Source organism: Carettochelys insculpta, chromosome 12, assembly GCF_033958435.1.
Source record: "Carettochelys insculpta isolate YL-2023 chromosome 12, ASM3395843v1, whole genome shotgun sequence".
NCBI classification, from domain to species: Eukaryota; Metazoa; Chordata; order Testudines; family Carettochelyidae; genus Carettochelys; species Carettochelys insculpta.
Window position 1 is genome coordinate 11,557,167 of NC_134148.1, and position 20,334 is coordinate 11,577,500.

General features: G+C 44.3%; 1 protein-coding gene across 3 annotated transcripts in view; it reads left to right on the top strand.

Annotated features, from left to right (window-relative positions):
* VPS13C (vacuolar protein sorting 13 homolog C) overlaps positions 1-20,334 on the top strand; it is a 262,583-nt gene that overhangs the window by 168,910 nt on the left and 73,339 nt on the right. For all 3 annotated transcript variants that reach the window (XM_075007275.1, XM_075007277.1, XM_075007276.1), the window contains exons 61-67: positions 1,119-1,283; positions 1,604-1,732; positions 3,862-3,995; positions 4,202-4,328; positions 6,238-6,473; positions 7,264-7,414; positions 15,939-16,079. In XM_075007275.1, the coding sequence (XP_074863376.1) occupies positions 1,119-1,283; positions 1,604-1,732; positions 3,862-3,995; positions 4,202-4,328; positions 6,238-6,473; positions 7,264-7,414; positions 15,939-16,079 (1,083 nt within the window). The remainder of the gene's footprint in view (positions 1-1,118; positions 1,284-1,603; positions 1,733-3,861; positions 3,996-4,201; positions 4,329-6,237; positions 6,474-7,263; positions 7,415-15,938; positions 16,080-20,334) is intronic.

A 20,334-nucleotide genomic window follows, 5' to 3' on the forward strand; every position in this document is an offset into this window, starting at 1 on the left:
AGGCAGCAAACACCACCAAGCAGTTGCTGGCCACTGACCTAACCCAGCCACCCCCTGTCCCCTGACTACAGGAGAAATGCTTTGAGCACTAGGGCTATGGGACCTGACTGCAGGGGCTTCATCCAATCTAGACAGAGTGGTGGAACAGAAGGGGAAAGTGCCTATAGGACAGAGTAGCCCCATATTCCCTGAGGGGCAGGACCCAGGACAGTGGGTAGCATGTGAAGAGGATGTTAGTTAGTTAGAGGGTATTGAGCTTTCCCTGAGTGCCAGCCCAGCCAGGGGCAGTGGGGAAAGGAAGGAGCCTGCCAGCCAGGCTTTTCTTGAGCTGCATGATCCAACCAAGGGCCAGTTCTTTTCACAGCACTGGAGGTGACGCACCCCATACGGGGAGATATGAAGGAGCAACAGGGAATGGGGTAGGTGAGTGGGCATAGCAGGGAGAGGAAAGAGAGAGGGGAAGCATGTATGGGTGGGCAGTAGATGTGCCAGGTAAGTAGCCACTGCCTACCTGCCCTCACCAGCTTCCAGAGCAAGTAGCCTGTGCTGTCTGGAAACAGGTGGAAGGTGAGCCTGCTAGCCAAGAGCTAGCATGCTTCAGGCACTACACTGGTGGAATAGAAGGGACAGTGTCGAAGGTTCTATTTGTTTTCCAGGTTTTCATCCCTTGATCTGTTTATCTGGACTAAATCCAAACTCTGCCGCATTTCTCCCAATAGCTTTTATAGAATCTCACCCTTTTTCCTCCTTCCTTGCTGCCTTGATCAAACCATATTTATTTCATGTTTTCATTGTAGTAATTTTCTCCTTGTTGGCCTTCCCTTCTGTAAGTGAATACAAAATACCATTGCTAAAATAATCTGTGTCCAATTATATTGGCTATGTCTTTGGGTGTATAGAATGTCTGTTCCTTGGAGTTTGTGTAGTCCCTAACACTGGCCCAGCTAGTGTTGAGGTCTTGCATATTGCTGTTATGCATAGGATAATAAGTATGTGGAAGGAATAACTTCATGGGATCACATATATCTTAACTTTTCCACTTAATTTATTAATCTCAAACAAATGAAAATACTGTGGAGAAATAAGTTGAGTTTAACCAATTTGTTTTCATTCAACAGGTTGGCGTTAGCATAAATATGAGTAGTTTTAATCTCACAAGGATAGTCACCTTAACTCCATTCTACACCATAGCAAACAATTCTTCTCTGGAGCTGGAAGTTGGAGAAATCATGTCCGATGGCTCTTTGCCAACTCATAACTGGAATTATTTCTCATCTAAAGAGGTATTCTTTTTTCCCTTTCTTTAGATGTTTCTGTAACAGACACGTAATTCTTGTGTAAGGTAAAATATTTAGAAGCAGAGTTTTGTTAGTCAGTCTGAGGGGCTTGCCAAATTCATGAAAAAAACTCAAGTAGGCAGTCTGATCAGCAGGTTTTTAGATCAGCATAGATGGAAGAACTTAGTGAAAATGTAAATATGTGCATTTGGATGTCAGGTATAGAGGGAGAGTAAGTTCATATTTGTAATTAACTAATCTTTCTAATAATTTTGTTGAATTACCAATATGTCACAGTTGTCCCATGTTTGCCTTTTTTTCCCCAGTGTCTTCCATTTTGGCCTGAGAATTTGTCTGGTAAATTATGTGTCAGAGTGGTAGGCTACGAAAGTGTATCCAAACCATTTTTCTGTAACAAACAGGACAGTGGTACTTTGTTGAGTCTGGAAGAGTTGGTGAGTTTTTGCCTTTTACATTTTAAATAATATTTTCTATAATTTTGTTAAAATTTGTAGTGTTAAGGAATTCAGTGTAATTTTAGTCCCATGCATTAAAGGCTGATAGATTTAAAGGACCTGTTTAAAAGTCAGAGTGAATGCAGCAAGGTATGAAAATGAGTTGGTACTTTTAAAAATCCTGCTTGTTTAGATTTATGAAACTAGATTAAATTGATTTGTTCACAAGCTGATAAGGAGCTGCACAGCTGTATTGATCCAGAAACAGAATGGTATACCTCACCTCCAATTTGTTTACCTGATCTGCAGCAAGATTTTCTGTGATTTGTGTGCCACTGTGAAAGGGAGAGATCACATTTCTATCTCAGATTCTTAAGGTATTAAGAATTTTCTGAAGATATATGATGTAAGATTCTTGACAAACAAATACATATAGGACAATAACAGAGAGGAAGCCGTGCTAGTCTATACACTATCAAAACAAAAAGCAGTCAAGTAGCACTTTAAAGACTAGCAAAATAGTTTATTAGGTGAGTTTTCGTGGGACAGACCCACTTCTTCAGACCATAGCCAGACCAGAACAGCTGTTCTGGTCTGGCTATGGTCTGAAGAAGTGGGTCTGTCCCACATATAGGACAGTTATTAGTATGGTCTAAAACTGGTTTAGTGTTTAAGCTGATAAAATTTTTTGAATTGTGTTGCTTGCCATCCTGAAACTCTAGGCAAATAAAGGTTGCCTGCTCAAACAAGTCATTCAAAGCAGGAGCTCAGAGATGTCCAGAGGAGAGAGGTGTGACTCCAAGTGTACCCCCGTTGTACCTCAATCTCCATAGGTCTTCTCCACATTGCCCAAGGTGTTCCTCTTTTGTGTTTTTCCTTGTGAGTGCCATGTGAGAGCTTGATGGACTATGCTGGATGATGGCTTTCTGAGAGTGTGGCCAAACCATCCCACTTTCTTCTCTTGATTTGAATGTCGATTGGTTCTTGTCCTGTTCTGTTCCAAAGCTCCTCATTTGTGACAGGCTCCTCAGACCCTGCACCTCCTCCATTAATATCATGGAAGAGTGGGTTTTGGAGTGGTTCCCCATCAAAAATTATTGCCCACCCTTGAAATAGAACATAGCTTTAGTGTACTTCCACCTTAATTTGACATTATAAAATTAAATTTTCAAACGGAGTATAAGTCTTCCAATCTCCTATATATTCAGTCCTCTTCGGAGGTTTTCAGAATGTACACGTAAGCAGAATAGGACCACCAGAATTCATCACTGATAGCAGGTGATCCCTCCCTGCATATCCACAGTACTTCACAAAATCACAAAGTAAGCCTTGGGTAATGTAATGTACTATCTGTGTGGGAGAATCGTCTCTGATGAAGCAATATATAGTGAACTTTGACACAATGGTTGTCAGGCTCCCCAGTCCTCACGTGGCCAGGAAGAGTGGGTCCAACATTGTAAAACATATTGGACCCTCTCTCTTCCCTATGTGAGACCAGATTCCTGTGGAAACCTTTCTAAGAAGTTAGGGAAAGCTTTTTCAGGCTTGATTGCTTGAGACTGATCCATTTGTAAACCTAGGCCCTCGTCATATCCCCAAAAGACAGTGACCATCTAAAGACAACAGTGCAGACTCCACAAGAAGCCTCAAGGCTTCTGGAACACCTGTACAACTTGTTCTCCATTTAAGAGGATTATTTTTCTCTTTGAATTAACAGTTAGTTTTCCTCAGAATTTAGTTTAACATTGGCCTTTTTAACATGGGGAATGCCAACTTAAGAAGCAATTAATACGAAGATTTGAATAAAAATTCAAATTTTTGAAGATGTTTGAGAAGACTTTCAGCAAATGCACTGAAACTAATAATTTGAAAAACTTTTTCTAGATTTAACTAAAAATCAGACACAACCTACATTGAGGTTACATCTGTGAATCGTGTATAAAGGCTTAATATTTGGTTTGTAATTGGTCAATCACTTTCACAGTTTGTTAGAGTTGAACAGATCATTAGGTTGCTTGTGACTAACCACTAGTTACATATTTATAAATTGGCTCCATTAATTTTTGGTAACTTCAGTTTATGTTTTATATTTAATAAACTGTCTACAATACAAGTTTTATCTTCAATAGGATGGAGGCATACTGGTAAATGTGAACATTACTGAACATTCTACAGTCATAAACTTCTTGGATTACCATGAGGGAGCTGCGCCAGCCCTTATCATTAACCAGACTCCATGGGACACCCTTAAATATAAACAGAGGTATGTAAATTCTGTCATCTGTTTTTTCTTTTATCTAATTTTTTACTGTTAAGGTCAGGAACCTAAATTCTCATGCACTTTTGTTTAGTGCAGAATAATGAAAATTAAAAAATGGTTATTTTGTGGTGGTCTTCTGTTGGTTCATATTAAACTTGGCTTATGCCATGAGTTTAATTAGCTTATTTACCTGTTTATTTTCATTGCAGTGGGTTACAGGAGGAGATGGAGCTAAAACCAAAGGAGGTGCGTCTGTTTGCCTGGGCAGATCCCACTGGAATGAGAAGACTAACTTGGACATATGCGCAAAATATTGGGGAACATGATCTACTTAAGGTATATTTTTAAAAAAATGGGGGAGTGAAGGTATAACCCAACTAGAATTGAGTTCATTAAGAGGCTGTAGGTTATGCATTGTCTTTTCACATGTTCATTTAAAATGGAAGAGGTTTTGTTAAGTAGTGGATTTTATTTCTATAATGAGAGAACTTTTTGCATAATTGCTGTTTTAGTTTGAGAGTATGCTGCAGATTCTTGTAAACCAATGTATAGGGCAGTAGACAGATGTCCTGATTTCCTTTACTTGGAACAAACACGAATCAGCCTAATAAGCAGGATGTGTATAAATAACACATGAGAAGAGCACATTGTCATTGCTAGCAAGCCTAAAAATCTCTATTTGCTGATGAAACTCTAAAGAAAGGAGACAATGAAAGGAACTGGTACGGTAAGTGAAGAGGTCATCATAACAGTATCAATAGTGAACAAAGTATACTGTATTTGTTCCTGTTTGGCTGGCTGTAGGTGTAAGCAGCACTTTCTGCAGCTATTTTTCAGACTATAAGGAGGATAGTTTTCTGGGTTGGAGAAAATCATAGCCATGACTTTCTTCTTTTCTCTAAGAGGAAGCAATTCAGTTAAAGTGTAGCATCACTCACCGTGAGCTAGTTCAGTGTTCAGCAGCATGTACAACATTGAAGTACAGTAAACCCTTAATTTTTATGAATCCCGATTTAGCAGACTTTGGGAACAACCAGGCCCTCCCCCCACCATGGTTCCCAAAGTTTGCTTAACTGAGGCTATAAAATGCTAAATTCCCATGGGGGGGGACCCAAAAAAACCCCCCAAAAAGTAAGTTAGGTGACTTATGGCTGCAGTCTGGAGGAGCTGTCACGCGCTTCTCCTACCGGGGTGGGGCACATACATGGGCAGATAGCACTCTTGTATGTGCCCCACCCCTGTTGGGAGGAGGGCATGATGGCTCCGTTGGCAGTGGTGGCTCTTCTGGGCTGCGGCAGGGACCCTAACCACAGCATGGTTTTTGCTGCAATCGGCGGTAGGACCCCCAGATGCGGCATGGGTTTTGTTGCCACACGACAGAGCTCTCAGTCATGGTGAGGGGTCCTCAACCACAGCAGAGGTGCACAGCCACAGTGGCTGGCTGTGGCAGCTCCTCCAGTGGCAGCAGAATGGTGGTGAGTAGCAGTAATGTTTTTTCTCGGGGGAAGTGGGGCTGAGGAAGCTTGACGGGTGAGTTGGCAGTAAATCCTCCGATTTAACAGCCGTTTGGGTTTATTAGACACACCTCCCCACCATTAGTCCATTAAATCAGGGGTTTAGCATAGAGACAAAAGTGATGTAGGGTTGAGGGTAAAAATACAGTCTTTCAAAAGAAAACAGTAAGAAAGGGGAACAATACCAACATGAACAGAAACCAAGAAAAAGATAAGCAAATCCATCCTGCCACTAAAAGCATTTCATAAAATAAAAAGGCCAATGGGCAGTTTTGCATGGACAAAAGCTTAGATCTAGGGATTTACAGGAAAGGAGTAAGGATAATTTTTTATTACAAGCCTCACAGGTGAAATTTGTTCCTATAATATTGTGAATAGTACACTAACTTGCTGTATAGTGGGTTAATTTTTCTGATTTCTGTCATTATGTTGCTGAAATCTTCAATTCTTGAGATTATCCTTGGCTTCTTTTTAAAAACATGGATATCTTATTTGATATCTTAGTTGCTCAGAAGACCCTAAATACTAAAAGGTAAGGGTTATATAGGATGTTCCTGGTGACAGAAGACTCCATCCCACTGATATACTATAACAAACAAAATGCAATAATAAAATACTTGAGAAATTCTATTTTTTTTTCTGCTTAATTTGGCTGTTGGCATATTTTGCTTGCTATTTGCTTTAGTTTCTTTAAGCAACCTATTAAAGAACGTTTCACTTCTCCAACACAGGATGAATGTGGTCAATTTCCTTACAATTCAAATACTCAGATACACTGGGTGTCGTTTCTGGATGGACGCCAGAGAGTTCTGCTTTTTACAGATGATGTTGCATTGGTTTCTAAAGCACGTCAGGCAGAGGAGATGGAGCAGCCTGATCAAGAAATAAACTTGTCACTTCATAGTCTTGGACTTTCTCTGGTTAACAATGAGAATAAACAAGAAATCTCTTACATAGGAATTACTAGGTACAGCATATTGAAAGCAAATTTGTCTTTAAGTGGATCAAGGAGTATTTTATACTGCATATGTACTTGACACCTGTCATTTTGAGATGAAATATGCTTCTAAAATTGAACACTTTTAGAATTACATAGCAAATTCATAAAATTAATTGTTGTAGATCTAGCAAGGGAATTTTTTAAATGCCTTTCTTGTCACAGCTCCCTAATTAATCTGAAGTTTATTTCTTGACTTCAAGTCCTGTTGTCATATGAGTACAGAGGAGTTATTGTGTGACTAGTCGAAGTGATGTGCCTTGTGGTACAACACAAGGTAAATTTTGAATGGTTTTGTAACGTTTATTTGCATAATAGCAAATTACATTTGAAAACACTTGTTCATGTTTACAGTCGGGTCTTCTCTTCTATTTCCTGTTCATAATTCAGAAATAACTTTACTGTTAACTTGATTCTTTGTACCAAATCGTATTAACTTTTTCTTCTTTTCAAAAAAATGAAAAGAAACAGCCACAGAAATAACCACAAAAGGACACCAATAATTTGGGTCATGATTTCATTTTGTGGTGAAAGTAACTGTAGAAATCTGTTTTCAAGTAAATTTAATTTCTAAATTTCAGCTTTCATTAGTCATTGACTTGGCAAACAAAGTAAGAATAATGATTTTGATATGAAATGAATGGAGATGAAACTTGGGAGTGACGCTTTGTGTGGTTTCTAAACATTAGAAAAATTGGTGCATTACTTAACTGTGTTTATATTCAAAAGTTTTAATTACATTACTGCACTTATCTTGTAGTTCTGGTGTTGTCTGGGAATGGAAACCAAAGCAGAGATGGAAGCCATTTAATCAAAAGCAGATAAACCTGTTGGAAAAAGCATATCAGAAATACCTTTCTGCCGCTGAGATGGAGGATCCAGGCTGGGTTAAAATAGACAACAACATTGAGGTACACTTGTGGTTGTTCAGTGTTTAATCAGTAATTTTATAGCCAGATTTTCCATAACTCTCTTACCATATATATTTAGTAGTATGTTTATTTGGGAAAAGCCTTCACAGCATATGCAGTTATGCATATAAGTATAATACTGATCCCCTCCAATCAGATGTTTGTGAGATAAGTATTACAGGGATTGCTGATATTTGTCTGACAGTGAAATTTCAATTATGCAGTAGTTGTGTATTATTTAGGATGCATCCAGTAAGACTAAACCATTGCAGAACTTTCAGTTTATCTAGTTATGAAAGCTTGTTTAAATTGGTCTAAAATTTTCTACCATGCAGAAGTTACATTTGAGATACATGCTATATAAAGCAGTGAAACATATTTCATCACTTTTGACACAGGAATTGGAATCTTTATAAGCACATAGGAGTTTAAGTGGCAAAGATGATAAAAACTCAGGATATCTGATTTTAAATAAATGATGCTGCTAGATCTGTTGTTAATAGAAATTCTTCTTTGGTTATAGTAGTAGTAGAGATCAGATGGCAGCCATTAAAACAATCATTCACATTTCCACTCTGTTCAGCCTTGCATATGTGCTGAAATCTCCTTGTAGTAAACTGGACTTAAATATGCCTTAAGTTAAACATACACTTAAGTGCTTTGCTAAATACACATGTACTATCAAGGAAGAGGTAGAACAAATATCTATGTATGGGAAAAGAATTAACAACATGAGATTCGCGGATGATATAGCTGTCATTGCAGAAGATGAGGAGAAGCTAGCAAAAAACAGTGTGGGTGTTAAATGAAGAACAGAAGCGGTACAGTCTGATTATGAACATGGATTAAACAAAAACAATGGTATTTGGAGATAAGGAAATAGGAAAGATGATCAGCGTGGATGGTATTAAACTAGAAAATGTAGAGAAGTTCACATATCTGGGGAGCAACATAACGTATGATCTAGCCTGTAAGAAGGAGATAACGACTAGAATAGTGAAAGCAGGAGTGAGTTTGAAGGCGATGGATAAGATCTGGAAAAACAAAGCAGTTAGCTTAAGAACAAAGATGAGCATCTTCAAAACGTGTGTATTCAGCAGCATGTTGTATGGATGCGAGACATGGGTGATAACAAAAGATGCAAAAAGAATACGGGCATTTGAAAGGAATTGTTATAGAGAGATTCTGAGAATAGGATGGATGCAGAAGGTCACCAATGAGGAATTATATAGGAAGATACAGCTGAGAGAGAACCTGCTGCAGAAGGTTATAAAAATGAAGCTACAACTATTTGGACATATTTGCAGAATGAATGACAAAAGAAGAATTAAGACCCTAGTATTTGTCATAATGGACAGTTCGAATAGGAGAGGCAGAACCCACAGAGAATGGATAGATGATATAGTAGATTGGTGCGGAGCTAGTCTACAGAAACTAAGCCACTCTGCACAGGACAGGGAAAGATGGAAGGAAATAGTGAGAGAGGCATCAGCCACCAACAGGCGCTGAACCCGTGGTTGATGATGATGATGATGATGATGACTGAATAGTGGTTAGTGGGTTCTGTCTATTTTGTGGTAGAGATAAATGCAAATGTCTAGTACATTATTTCTTCTGACTTAAATATGGATGCTGTTTCATTTTCTGGGCTCGTCATCCTCAGAGATGCACAGGTAATAATTTATAGCCTAGCATTATAACCATTAATGCTTTGTGGTCTGAGGATAAAGATTTATCTGTTTTTACATGGTTGATTCAGGGGAAAATACCTTCAGCATTTCAGATATAAAATTATTCTCTTGTAATTCAGATGTTTTTAAACAACCAGTCATTTGTAAAATGCTTCTATTCTAAGCATTTTGGAAATGTTGAAATAGTCTTGTTGATGCTAAATAAAGTAGAGACAAAACACTTGTGACCATATGGTGCTATAAACAATCTGATTTTTACTTCTATTTTATGTCCAAAAAGGTAATCTTTTATATGATCATAAATTGTATAGGTCTTAAGTTTTTGTAAAGCTTGGCTTCTGATTGTGTTTAAAATAAATGGTATATACACAACATTTTTGTGGTTCAGCATTTTTGAATTAAAATAGGTGAGTGATGAACTGATTTTTTTTCCAAAGTGATTTCTTTAGCATATCATCCTAGCTACACAGATGACTCTCAAATTCAGCATAGGAAAAATATTTCTTCTTCGAGTGGTCCCCGTGGGTACTCCACAATATGTGTCGGGCTCACCCGGCGCTGCAGATCGGAAATCTTCCAGCAGTTTCTCTTGGATCACGCATGCGCCAGCACGCGCCAGCACGCGCCACCCCCCTGCGCGCCCCCGGCCGCGTGCACGATCCGGTCCCCGCCAGTTGCTTCTCAACCACCATCGGCTGCAGACGGAATCCACTCAGGCTAAGGCCAGAGTCAGATTACTTAGTGGTTTTTTTCCACATGTAATTTGTTGTTTTTGGTTATTAAACAAAAAAAAAAAAGGAGAGAAAGCAAAGACAAAGAGAATATCAGCAAAAAAAAAAAAAAAAAAAGAGCGGGCGTGACGGCCATTTAGGTCGCCCGCTGCCGCAGGCCGGTGATCACTATTTGGGGTGGAAAGGCATGGATTAAGTGCTAAGTACCCTATTAACAATAAAGGACTCACCGCAATGGCCTCTTCAGGTTTTACAAAGCGGGAGTCATACCGTGAAGCTATGCCGGCCTCCGTGGGGCATAGCGAAGGCATCTGATGCCTGGGGGAATTACAGGCTACCTTGCCGGAGAAGCCTCACCCAGAACGGCCCGCTGGGTTGCATAAGAGGAGGGCAGTTTTTCTCTGACCCCCTCAGTGCAGAAACGGAGGAAACTCTCCCTGGCTCGATCCTTGCTGTGCGTTTGCAGCGAGCAGGACGAGCGGAGCACACAGCCACCAGCCGCATACTCAGGCAAGCAGCAGCACATGTGGCAGAGGCTGAGCCTCTGGTTATACAACAGCCGGCATGCGCGGTGCCTAGAGCGTCAGCTAGGCAAGCGCTGGAACTGGTGGCACCGCCACAGGCGGCACAGACCCCCGCGGCACCAGCGGTGCAGGGGCGCCAGGCACAGAGCCTGCAGGCACCGGAGGGGGATAACCGCGCGGCACTGCAGCTGAAGGTGCCAAGCGTAGCGCTGACAGCAGGGCTGAGATCCCCAGCATGGGAGGGGGCGGTGCTGGCCCCGCAGCGGAGGGGCAAGGCAACATCAAAAACCCGGCACCGCAGTCCATCTCTGGACAGGGCTGCGCTGCTGTTAGCACCAAGCCCTCCCCCTCTGATACACACACCGCACCGAAGGCCTGTGTCTCCACTGGCCCATCCGGAAAAAAGAAGGAAAAAAAACCAAAACCTCCTTCTCCGTTCCTCCAACCAGTGTCACCATGGCTTCGGCCACCTTCACCATTTCTGGGATTGGATCCCCTGGAGTACCATCACAAGCCAGTTTCACCTCTATCTGTATTGTCGCGGAGGTCTCGCTCTCCCAGACATCGGTGGTACACACCCCGTGAGTGGTCCAGGTCTCCATCCCCGGACCCTTGCCCATGCTGCCATGGTCGTCCTTATCATGCTGGACACAGACAAACCACAGGCCTACACCCAGGGGCAGGTCCCCCCCCCGGCCGCTTAATACCCCCGTGGGCACTCCCGATCGGGCACGGAAACACAGTTGTCTAAAGGGGAGTTAATTTTAGAACCCCGAGACTTTCCTTCACGATCCTCCAGCGAGTAAGTGTATCATCGACCGCAGGAACCCGAGGGTTCGAGGGAGGTTTACCTTAGTGGTTCCTCCTCATCCTCCCCAGATGAGGCCGTGGCCCCCGGGGATCTCTCTCCCCCGGATGACCTTAAACAGTTTCAGGAGCTGTTTAAAAGGGTGGCTTTCACGCAAGACATTCAAACATCAGAGGTGCAGGAGAAACATCACAAACTCCTGAAAAATTTGAGACGCCCGGCTTCATCCAAAATTGCTATTCCGCTGGACGAAGCCATTCTGGAGTCAGCCACTACTATATGGCAGACTCAGGCCTCTGTTCCGCCTACGAACAAGAGAGCGGATAAGAAATACTTCGTCCCGGCAAAGGGCATGGAGTTCCTCTTCAGTCACCCACAACCAAATTCTTTGGTGGTCGGGTTGTCCCAGCAGAGGTCAAAGGCTTCTCAGTACAAATCGGGGGATCGGACAAAGATGCTAAGAAGCTAGAGCTGTTTGGCAGGAAGGTATATTCCTCTCCGATCCCGCTATTGAGAATGGCAAATTATGGTTTGCTAGGTGTGCCCATAATTTTGATAATTACTCCGGGCTTACTCCCCTCATGGATCCACTTCCGGAAGATAAAAAGCCGGTGTTAAAGGCAATTGTTCAAGAGGGCTACGCAGCATCGCGGACGGGAGTCCAGATTGCCCTGGACGTGGCGGACACGGCGGCACGTTCAACGGCTACAGCAGTGGTCATGCGTAGAGAATCCTGGCCCCAAACGTCGGGTATCTCGAGGGAACTACAGGCGAAGATCGTGGACCTTCCCTTTGATACACAAAAGCTGTTTGCAGACTCAACTGACTTGGTCCCTCACTCCAGTAAGGACTTGAGAGCTACACTTAGAACCTCAGGTATTTATACTCCCCAATACAGGAGGGAAAAATTTTATCCTCAGCAAAGACGCTACGCTTACAACCACAGCATGCTCAATATCAACAGGGCTACGGCCAAGGGCACTATCAATAGCGGCAACAGTACAGAACTCCTAGGCGACGTTCTCAACAAAGCCGTACGCCCTCGAGTCAGGCCCAAAGGCAACAAGTTTGATGGGTATGTCGGGGGCTGCACTATCAATACCCTCGCTTAATGCCACTCCCATCTCATGTTCCACCATCGCCTCAGACCATTCCACTCCCAATGGCAAAAGGTCACCACAGACATATGGGTGCTGGAGATCATAGCCACGGGTTACGCGATGCCCTCCCAGTCGCTTCCACCGACAAAGCCTCTTACCAGGCCTCACCTCAGGGACGCTGCCACGAGGCGAGGCTCAAGCAGAAGGTGACTCACCTTACGTTCATAAGGGCGGTGGAAAGAGTGCCGGAATAATTCCAGGGGAAGGTTTTTATTCACTTTACTTCCTACCAGGGAAGAAAACAGGACACCAGAGGCCCATCTTAGATCTTTGGGGCCTCAACCGTTACTTGCGCAAGCAACGGTTTCGGATGATCACAGTTGCCTTGATACTCACGGCACTGGACGATGGAGACTGGGTTGCAGCACTTGACTTACGAGATGCTTACTTTCATATAACGATCCACCCGGCACACAGACGCTTCCTCCGCTTCACGGTCGGCCAGAGCACTTCCAGCACAGGGTTCTTCCGTTTGGCCTCTCCTCGGCCCCCAGAGTCTTTACCAAAACCCTGGCAGTGGTGTCGGCCTACCTGCACAGACAGGGGGTGTTTATTTTTCCCATATCTGGGCGACTGCCTGCTAAAAGGGACCTCGAAGGCAGAGGTCTCATGCATGATACGCGTCACAGCAGACACGTTTCTTTGCTGGGCCTAGTCATCAACCTCGCAAACTCAGTCCGAACCCACACAACATACATAGTTCATAGGGGCATGCATAAACTCTATCACAGCAAGGGTGTACCTACCCAACGCTCACTTCCACGCAATCAGTTCGCTGGTGCAAGTCATTACATACAGCCCCACAGTGCTGGTCTTAACGTGCCTACGGCTGCTGGGCCACATGGCGGCAGCGACGTTTGTGGTATGGAATGCCAGGTTGCACGTGTCAAGCATGTAGCATTGGCTGGTGAGCGTTTACAAACAGGCATCCCACACTGTCCACAGGGTGGTGTCGCCCACAACAGAGATACGCAGATCCCTGGCATGGTGGGAAAACCCCGAGAATCTGCTAGTGGGGGTGCCTTTTCACCAACCACAAATTTCTATTTTTCTTATTACTGACGCCTCCCACATGGGATGGGGAGCGCACATTGGCAACAAGGTAACGCAAGGGCTATGGTCCCCTGCGGAACAGACACCGCACATATCCATACTGGAGCTCAGAGCAGCGTTCAACGCCTGCAAACGTTTTCGAGATTACCTATATGGCAAAGTAGTCGGGATTCAATACCGACAATACCTCCACTATGTTTCTACATCAATCGACAAGGAGGAGCACGATCCCGTGCCCTATGTGCGGAAGCACTTCCGATTGTGGAATCGGTGCATCGCCAATAACATAACGTTGAAAGCCTCGTACTTGCCGGGCGCTCACAACGTGAATGCAGATCAGCTGAGCAGGCGCTTCTCAATCATGCACGAATGGCAGATCCGCTCCAATCTGCTACAGCGCATTTTTCGTACATGGGGGTTTTCCCCAGATCGATCTGTTCGCCACCGAGTACAAAAAAAAAAAAGTGTCCCCAGTACTGCTCCAGGGCAGGAGTGGGGCGGGGGTCCCTGGTCATGTTTTCATGGAAGGGCTCCCTACTTTACGCGTTTCCCCTGCAGCGCTTATCCTCAAGGTCTTGCACAAAGCCAGAAGGGAGAGAGCTCACATGATACTCATAGTCCCGCTTGGGATCGGCAGCAATGGTTTCCCTTGCTTCTGCGCATGTCGGACCGCCCACCGCTCCCTCTACCGGTGGCGCCGGACTTACTCACGTGGGCTCAAGGGTCCATAGTGTACCCGCACCCTCAGGGTCTGCACCTACAAGCATGGCTAATCCATGGCTCAGCTCCTTAAAGAGCACATGTACGGAGGGAGCACAACAAGTCCTGGAATGTAGCCGAAGGACCTCCACCAGGAGGACTTACAAGCAGAAATGGACTCGATTCACAGCCTGGTGTTCCGCCAAGCAGTTAGCTCCCCTTGATGTTCCTATTCCTGTAATACTAGAATACTTATTGGACCTCAAGAGAGGCGGGCTTTCTCTATCCTCGCTAAAGGTCCACCTCGTCGCTATATCAGCCTTTCGGCATACAGAGGAAGGGCCCACGGTATTCGCCCATCCTATCGTTACCAGGTTCTTGAAGGGGCTGGTAAACCTGTACCCCCCCCTTGGAAACTGCTTCCACTGTCGTGGAATTTGGACTTGGTGCTCAGCACGCTATTGGGTCTACCTTTTTGACCCATTAGCCACAGTTCCCATACGTCTCCTTACAATAAAAACAACCTTCTTCCTTGCAACTATGTCAGCCCGCAGGGTGAGTGAGCTCGCAGCAGTGATGGCAGCGCCGCACTGCACAGTATTCTCAAAGGAGGCAGTAACCTTAAGGCTGCACCCAGCCTTTGTTCCAAAAGTCTCTTCGGAGTCCAATCTTAACGAGCCAATAGTTTTACCCTCGTTTTACCCGAAGCCTCACAGCTCCGGCAAGGAGGCACGCCTGCATCTCCTAGATGTGAGGAGGGCGTTGGCCTTCTACACACACAACTAAGTCCTTCTGGAAAACGGACAGGCTTCTAGTCTCTCTTGCTCCCGGGTCAAAAGGGGAAGGTCTCTCTTCCTGTAGAATCTCAAAGCACATTGTGTCCTGTATAAAAATGTGTTTCGAACTTCAAAAGACTCCTTTGCTGGCCCCGCCCAGGGCTCACTCCACCAGGGCGGTGGCAGCATTAACAGACATCTGTAGAGCGGCGACCTGGTCATCCTATGACACCTTCGCCAAGCATTATGCCCTGCCTCGGGTATTCTAAGAGGATACCCATCTCTCGACAGCAGTCCTCTCGGGGGCAAGCTGCACATAAACCGATTACCCACCTCCTTACTTGGGTTACTGCTGGTAGTCACCTATTGTGGAGCATCCACGGGGACCACTTGAAGAAGAAAGAGAAGTTACTCGCCTGTAGTAATGATGGTTCTTCAAGATGTGTCCCCATGGGTGCTCCACCACCCGCCCATCCTCCCCGCTTTGGATCTCTGTCTGGTGTTTTTCAGGAGCATCCGAGGCGGTTGGTCAAGGAACTGGCGGGGACTGGATCGTGCATGCGGCTGGGGGCGCGCAGTGGGGCGGTGCGCGCCGGCGCATGCGCGATCCAGGAGAAACTGCTGGAAGATTTCCGATCTGCAGCGCCGGGCGAGCCTGACACCTATTGTGAAGCACCCACGGGGACACATCTCGAAGAACCATTGTTACTAGAGGTGAGTAACTTCTCTCTTCATTTGCATGTATATATGTTTAATTCATAGACTAAAAATGTTAGTGATACCTTAAATTGGGATAAGATTGTTACTTCCATTTAACAACCCAAAGATATGCAGCAAAAGTTAACAAAGAAACATCTGGTTTTCTTGCCTTTTTATTTAAAAAAGATCAGTGTTTGCTTCTGAATATCTGCCTCAAAATCCATTCTATAATTCAACGAGAAGGTTCTGGAAATTCAATTTTTTCAATACTAGCATTCTTATTCTTGACAGAAGAGAAAGTTGGGTGAAGCCATTTCAATGAAATCTGGGAGCAGTGAAAAAGTAGTAACCAAACAGAACTAAAATGTCTAATGTGTTTCTAGGTGAATTTTTGTAAGATGCCAATGAAAATGCGTCTCCCAATCAAGTGCAGCATTCGACGAAACTTCCTTTCAGGCATTCATATTGCGTTCAAGCAGTCTCCTCACCAAAGGAGCTTACGGGCACAGTTGAACTGGCTTCAGGTATCATTTTTCCGTATTCACTATAGGCTGAACAGGAATTACTAGCAAGCACTGGGATCAGTTACACAGCATATGAAATTATCTAAAGCTGACAGTCCTCTGTTGGTACAGGTATTTGTAGCAGAACCCACTATTAATTTTGCTTCACTGGAGTATAGATGAGATGACATTAAAAAAGTGCTAGAAGACTTTTTACTCCCAGAATTTCACAGGTTATGGTAGTGGAATCTATAGGACAGAATAAAGCAGAGTGAGTGATGATGATAATTTAGGTCGTGATGGAAATCTTATGGCAGAAAAGATTTTTAAAAATTGCTTTAGCATTTTAGTTGTTAGTGTATTCTGAACCTGATGTGGGCTTTACTACTATGAATGGTCAAAATAGAAATTACTGTTCTTGATAATTATTGGAAGGTTTGGGCTATTTGGTTTATTAGACATCTGAAGTAATACTTACACAGTCAGAACCTTTCCATTGTAAATTTGAGCTTCTAGTCCATCTTTGCCACTCCGTGTAATTGCATACCCATTCATTCACTATCATGAATGCAGCACCAAATGTAAATGTTCTGAAGTGCTCTTTGAGTGGAAATAAGGCTGTTAAATTCATCCTTGTACATTCTGATCACGTACCAGCTTAGCAGATTCTAGTGGTGTTCTTTTGAATGATTGTTCACGTTGATTCCTATCAGGTGTGCATACATTGTGCTCCCATCTGGGTCAGCTGCGAGCCTCCTAGGAAGGCACCGCTATGGCTGCCTTTCCATACCACGGCCACTCCAACCCCTCCCTCCGTTACTTCTTACCGTCTGTGGCTGCATGAGAACAGCATCTGTCCCTTGCATTCAGCAAGCTTTTCATCTCCTAGCAGCCTTAGTGCTCCCTCACCAACTTTTAGTTTAACAACTTTTTAATTATTTCCAGTTGTAAATTTAGTTACTGTAGTTAAGCTTAGCAGTTAGGTGTGGGTGGGCTCACCCACCTCTAATGCCTCCTTTGGCACTAGGGCATGCCAAAAACCCATGGCTTCAAGTCTTGCCCTGCTCGCAAGAAGTCTATGCCTAACAGTGACTCTCACGACACATTTCTTACGTTCTGAGGTGAAGAACACCAGTCTGAACACTTGTAAGAGCTGCCAGGGATTCAAGCCCAAACCAGGAAAAGAGAGCAAGTTTAGACTTGCACAACTCTTAATGAAAGCTGCTGTTAAACCTGTGGCTGCAGACCCTTGGGCATTGGAAGCAAGCTCAATTCACAGCTCACTGGCTTCAGTATGTGAAACAGCACTGAGAAGGGACTCTTGTGCGAGAGATTTGTGGGACCAGATCCCACCAGCACCAGTGCATTGGCCTCATGGCGCCACTCCACATCTCCAGTGCTATGGAAGCAACATAAGGCACATAGAGAGTGCACTCCTTTCCCAAACCTCAGCAAAAGAAAACGTCAGCGCACAAGGTCCAGCCACCTCAACAGTTGACTTCCTATCTTGCCAGACGTGTGAGGCAGCAAGAGTCCTAGGGTCCTCAGAAAGAGCTCAAAAGCCAGAGCTCCTCTGTGGTGCAGGAAAAGCCAAAGGCACCTCAGTCCAGAGGCAAGCCTGCCATGTGCAGTGGCATAGATCCTGCTGTTCTTTGCCATGCGAGTGCCTTCACAACAGCAAGACTAAACATACTTCTTCCCCAACTTCAGAAATGAGGGAGTATACCAGGATCTCTGAATGGTGTACGACATGATGATCCTGTGCTGCGTGTCCTGGCACTGACTATGCAGCACCTTGACCCAGTGCCTAGCACCCTGGCACCAACTATGCAGCACCACGATCTGGCACCTAGCTCCTTGACAATGATTCCTTGATTTTATCTGTAATTGCTATAATATGGCTAAAATCTCACTACCTGCAGTAATAGCCAATTTGGCAAGAGTGCAGACCTGCTCAACTGAGTTTCTAGCCTGGGTCCCCAGACAGAAAATCTGTAGGGTGGCCATCTGGTCTTTGTTGAATACATTCACTGCTCATTATGCCAGCAAGCTAGGGCTGATACAGCAGTGATTCCTAACTCCAGCCCTGCCTCCCTGATGTTACCTGATCAGAATCAATGAAGAAGATAGGTGATATAGTGGAGAATGCTGTGGCAGAGGCCTCTTGGAGAAGGGATCAGAAGACAACCCCACTGGCTGGAAGGCATGGGATGAGTAGTCCTAGGGATGGCAGTTTGGTATCTGGTATAGGCCACCAGATCAGGTAGATAATAATTTCTTCAGGCAACTAAGAGAAGCTTCCAAATCATAGACTCTTGGCTCTCATGGGAGACTTCAATCATCTAGACATTTGTTGGGAGATCAACACAGCAGCACACAGACAACCCAGGAAATTTTTGGAGAATGTTGGAGATAACTTCCTGGTACAAGTGCTGAAGGAACTGACCAGAGTCCATGCACAGCTTGACCTGTTGCTCACAAACAGGGATGAACTAGTAGGAGAAATAGAAATGGGTGGCAACCTGGGCTGCAGCGATCATGAGATTGTAGATTTCAGGATCCTGACAAAAAGGAGAAAGGTGAGCAGTGAATTATAAACCCTTGATTTCAGAAGAGCAGACTTTGACTCCCTGAGAGATCTGATTGGCAGGATCCTCTGGGAAGCTAATATGAAGGGGAAAGGACTTCAGGAGAACTGGTAGTATTTTAAAGAGGTCTTATGGAAGGCACAGGAAGAAACCATCTTGATGTGCAGTAAGAAACGCAAATATGGTAGGCAAACAGCTTTGCCTAAAAGGGAAATCCTTGGAGAGCTTAAAAGGATGCATAAAAAGTGGAAGCTTGGACAGATGAGTAAGGAAGAGTGGAAACATATGGTTGGAGAATGCCAGGGGGTAATCAGGAAAGTGAAAGCACAATTGGAACTGCAGCTATCAGGAAATGTGAAGGGCAACAAGAAGGGTTTCTACAGGTATGATAACAATAAGAGGGTGATCAGCAAGGGTGTGGGGTCGTTACTGGCTGAGAGAGGTAACTTGGTGACAGATGACATGCGAAAGGCTGACATACTCAATGATTTTTGCCTGTCTTCACAGACAGCGTCAGCTCCCCAGGCTATGGCACAAGGCAATGCAGTATGGAAAGGAGTTGGGCAGCCCTCGGTGGGGAAAGAATGGGTTAAAAGCTATTAAGAGAATCTAGATGCACACAGATCCATGGGTCTGGATTTAATGCATCCAAGGGTACTGAAGGAATTAGAAGATATAATTGCAGAGCCTTTGGCTATTATCTCTGAAAATTTGTAGAGCTCGGGAGAGGTCCCGGATGATAGGAAAAAGGCAAATGTAGTGCTTATCTTTAAAAAAGGAAAGGAGGACAATCCAGGGAACTATAGATCAGTCAGCCTCAACTCAGTCCCCAGAAAAATCATGGAGGGAATCTTCAAGGAATCCATTATGGAGCACTTGGAAGAGGGGAAAGTGATCAAAAGTAGTCAACATGGATTCACCTAGGGCAAGTTGTGCCTCACCAATCTGATTAGCATCTACGGTGAGGTAACGAGCTCTGTGGACAGGGGGAAGTCAATGTATTTGATATACCTTGACTTCAGCAAAGCTTTTGATACAATCTCCCACAATATTCTTGCCCAGAAGTTAAGAAAGTGTGGATTGGATACATGGATGATGTAGACAGTACTTGGTCCTGCCATGAGGGAAGGGGTTGGACTCAATGACCTCTCAAGGTCCCTTCCAGTTCTAGCATTCTATGATTCTATGAAAACTGGCATGATAGACAGGCCCAGTAAGTAGTGGTCAGTGGCTCAGTGTCTGACTGGTGGTTGGTTTCAAGCGGAGTGCCCCAGTTATCAGTTCCAGGGCCAGTACTGTTCAACACATTTATTAAAGACCTGGGTGAGGGAATGGATTGCACTCTCAGCAAATTTGCAGATGACAATAAGCTAGAGGGACAAGTAGGTATGTTGGAGCGTAGAGATAGGGTCTAGAGGGACCTAGATCAATTGGAGCATTGGGCCATAAGAAATTTGTTGAGGTTCAACAAGAAGTGCAGAGTCCTGCGCTTGGGACCAAAGAATCTCAAGCACTGTTACAGGCTGGGCACCAACTGGCTAAGTAGGAGTGTAGCAGAAAAGGACCTGGGGATTAGAATGGATGAGAGGCTGGATATGAGTCAGTTGTGTGCCCTTTTAGCCAAGAAAGCTAAAGGCATATTGGGATGCATTAGGAGAAGCATTTCCAGCAGATCCAGATAAGTTGTT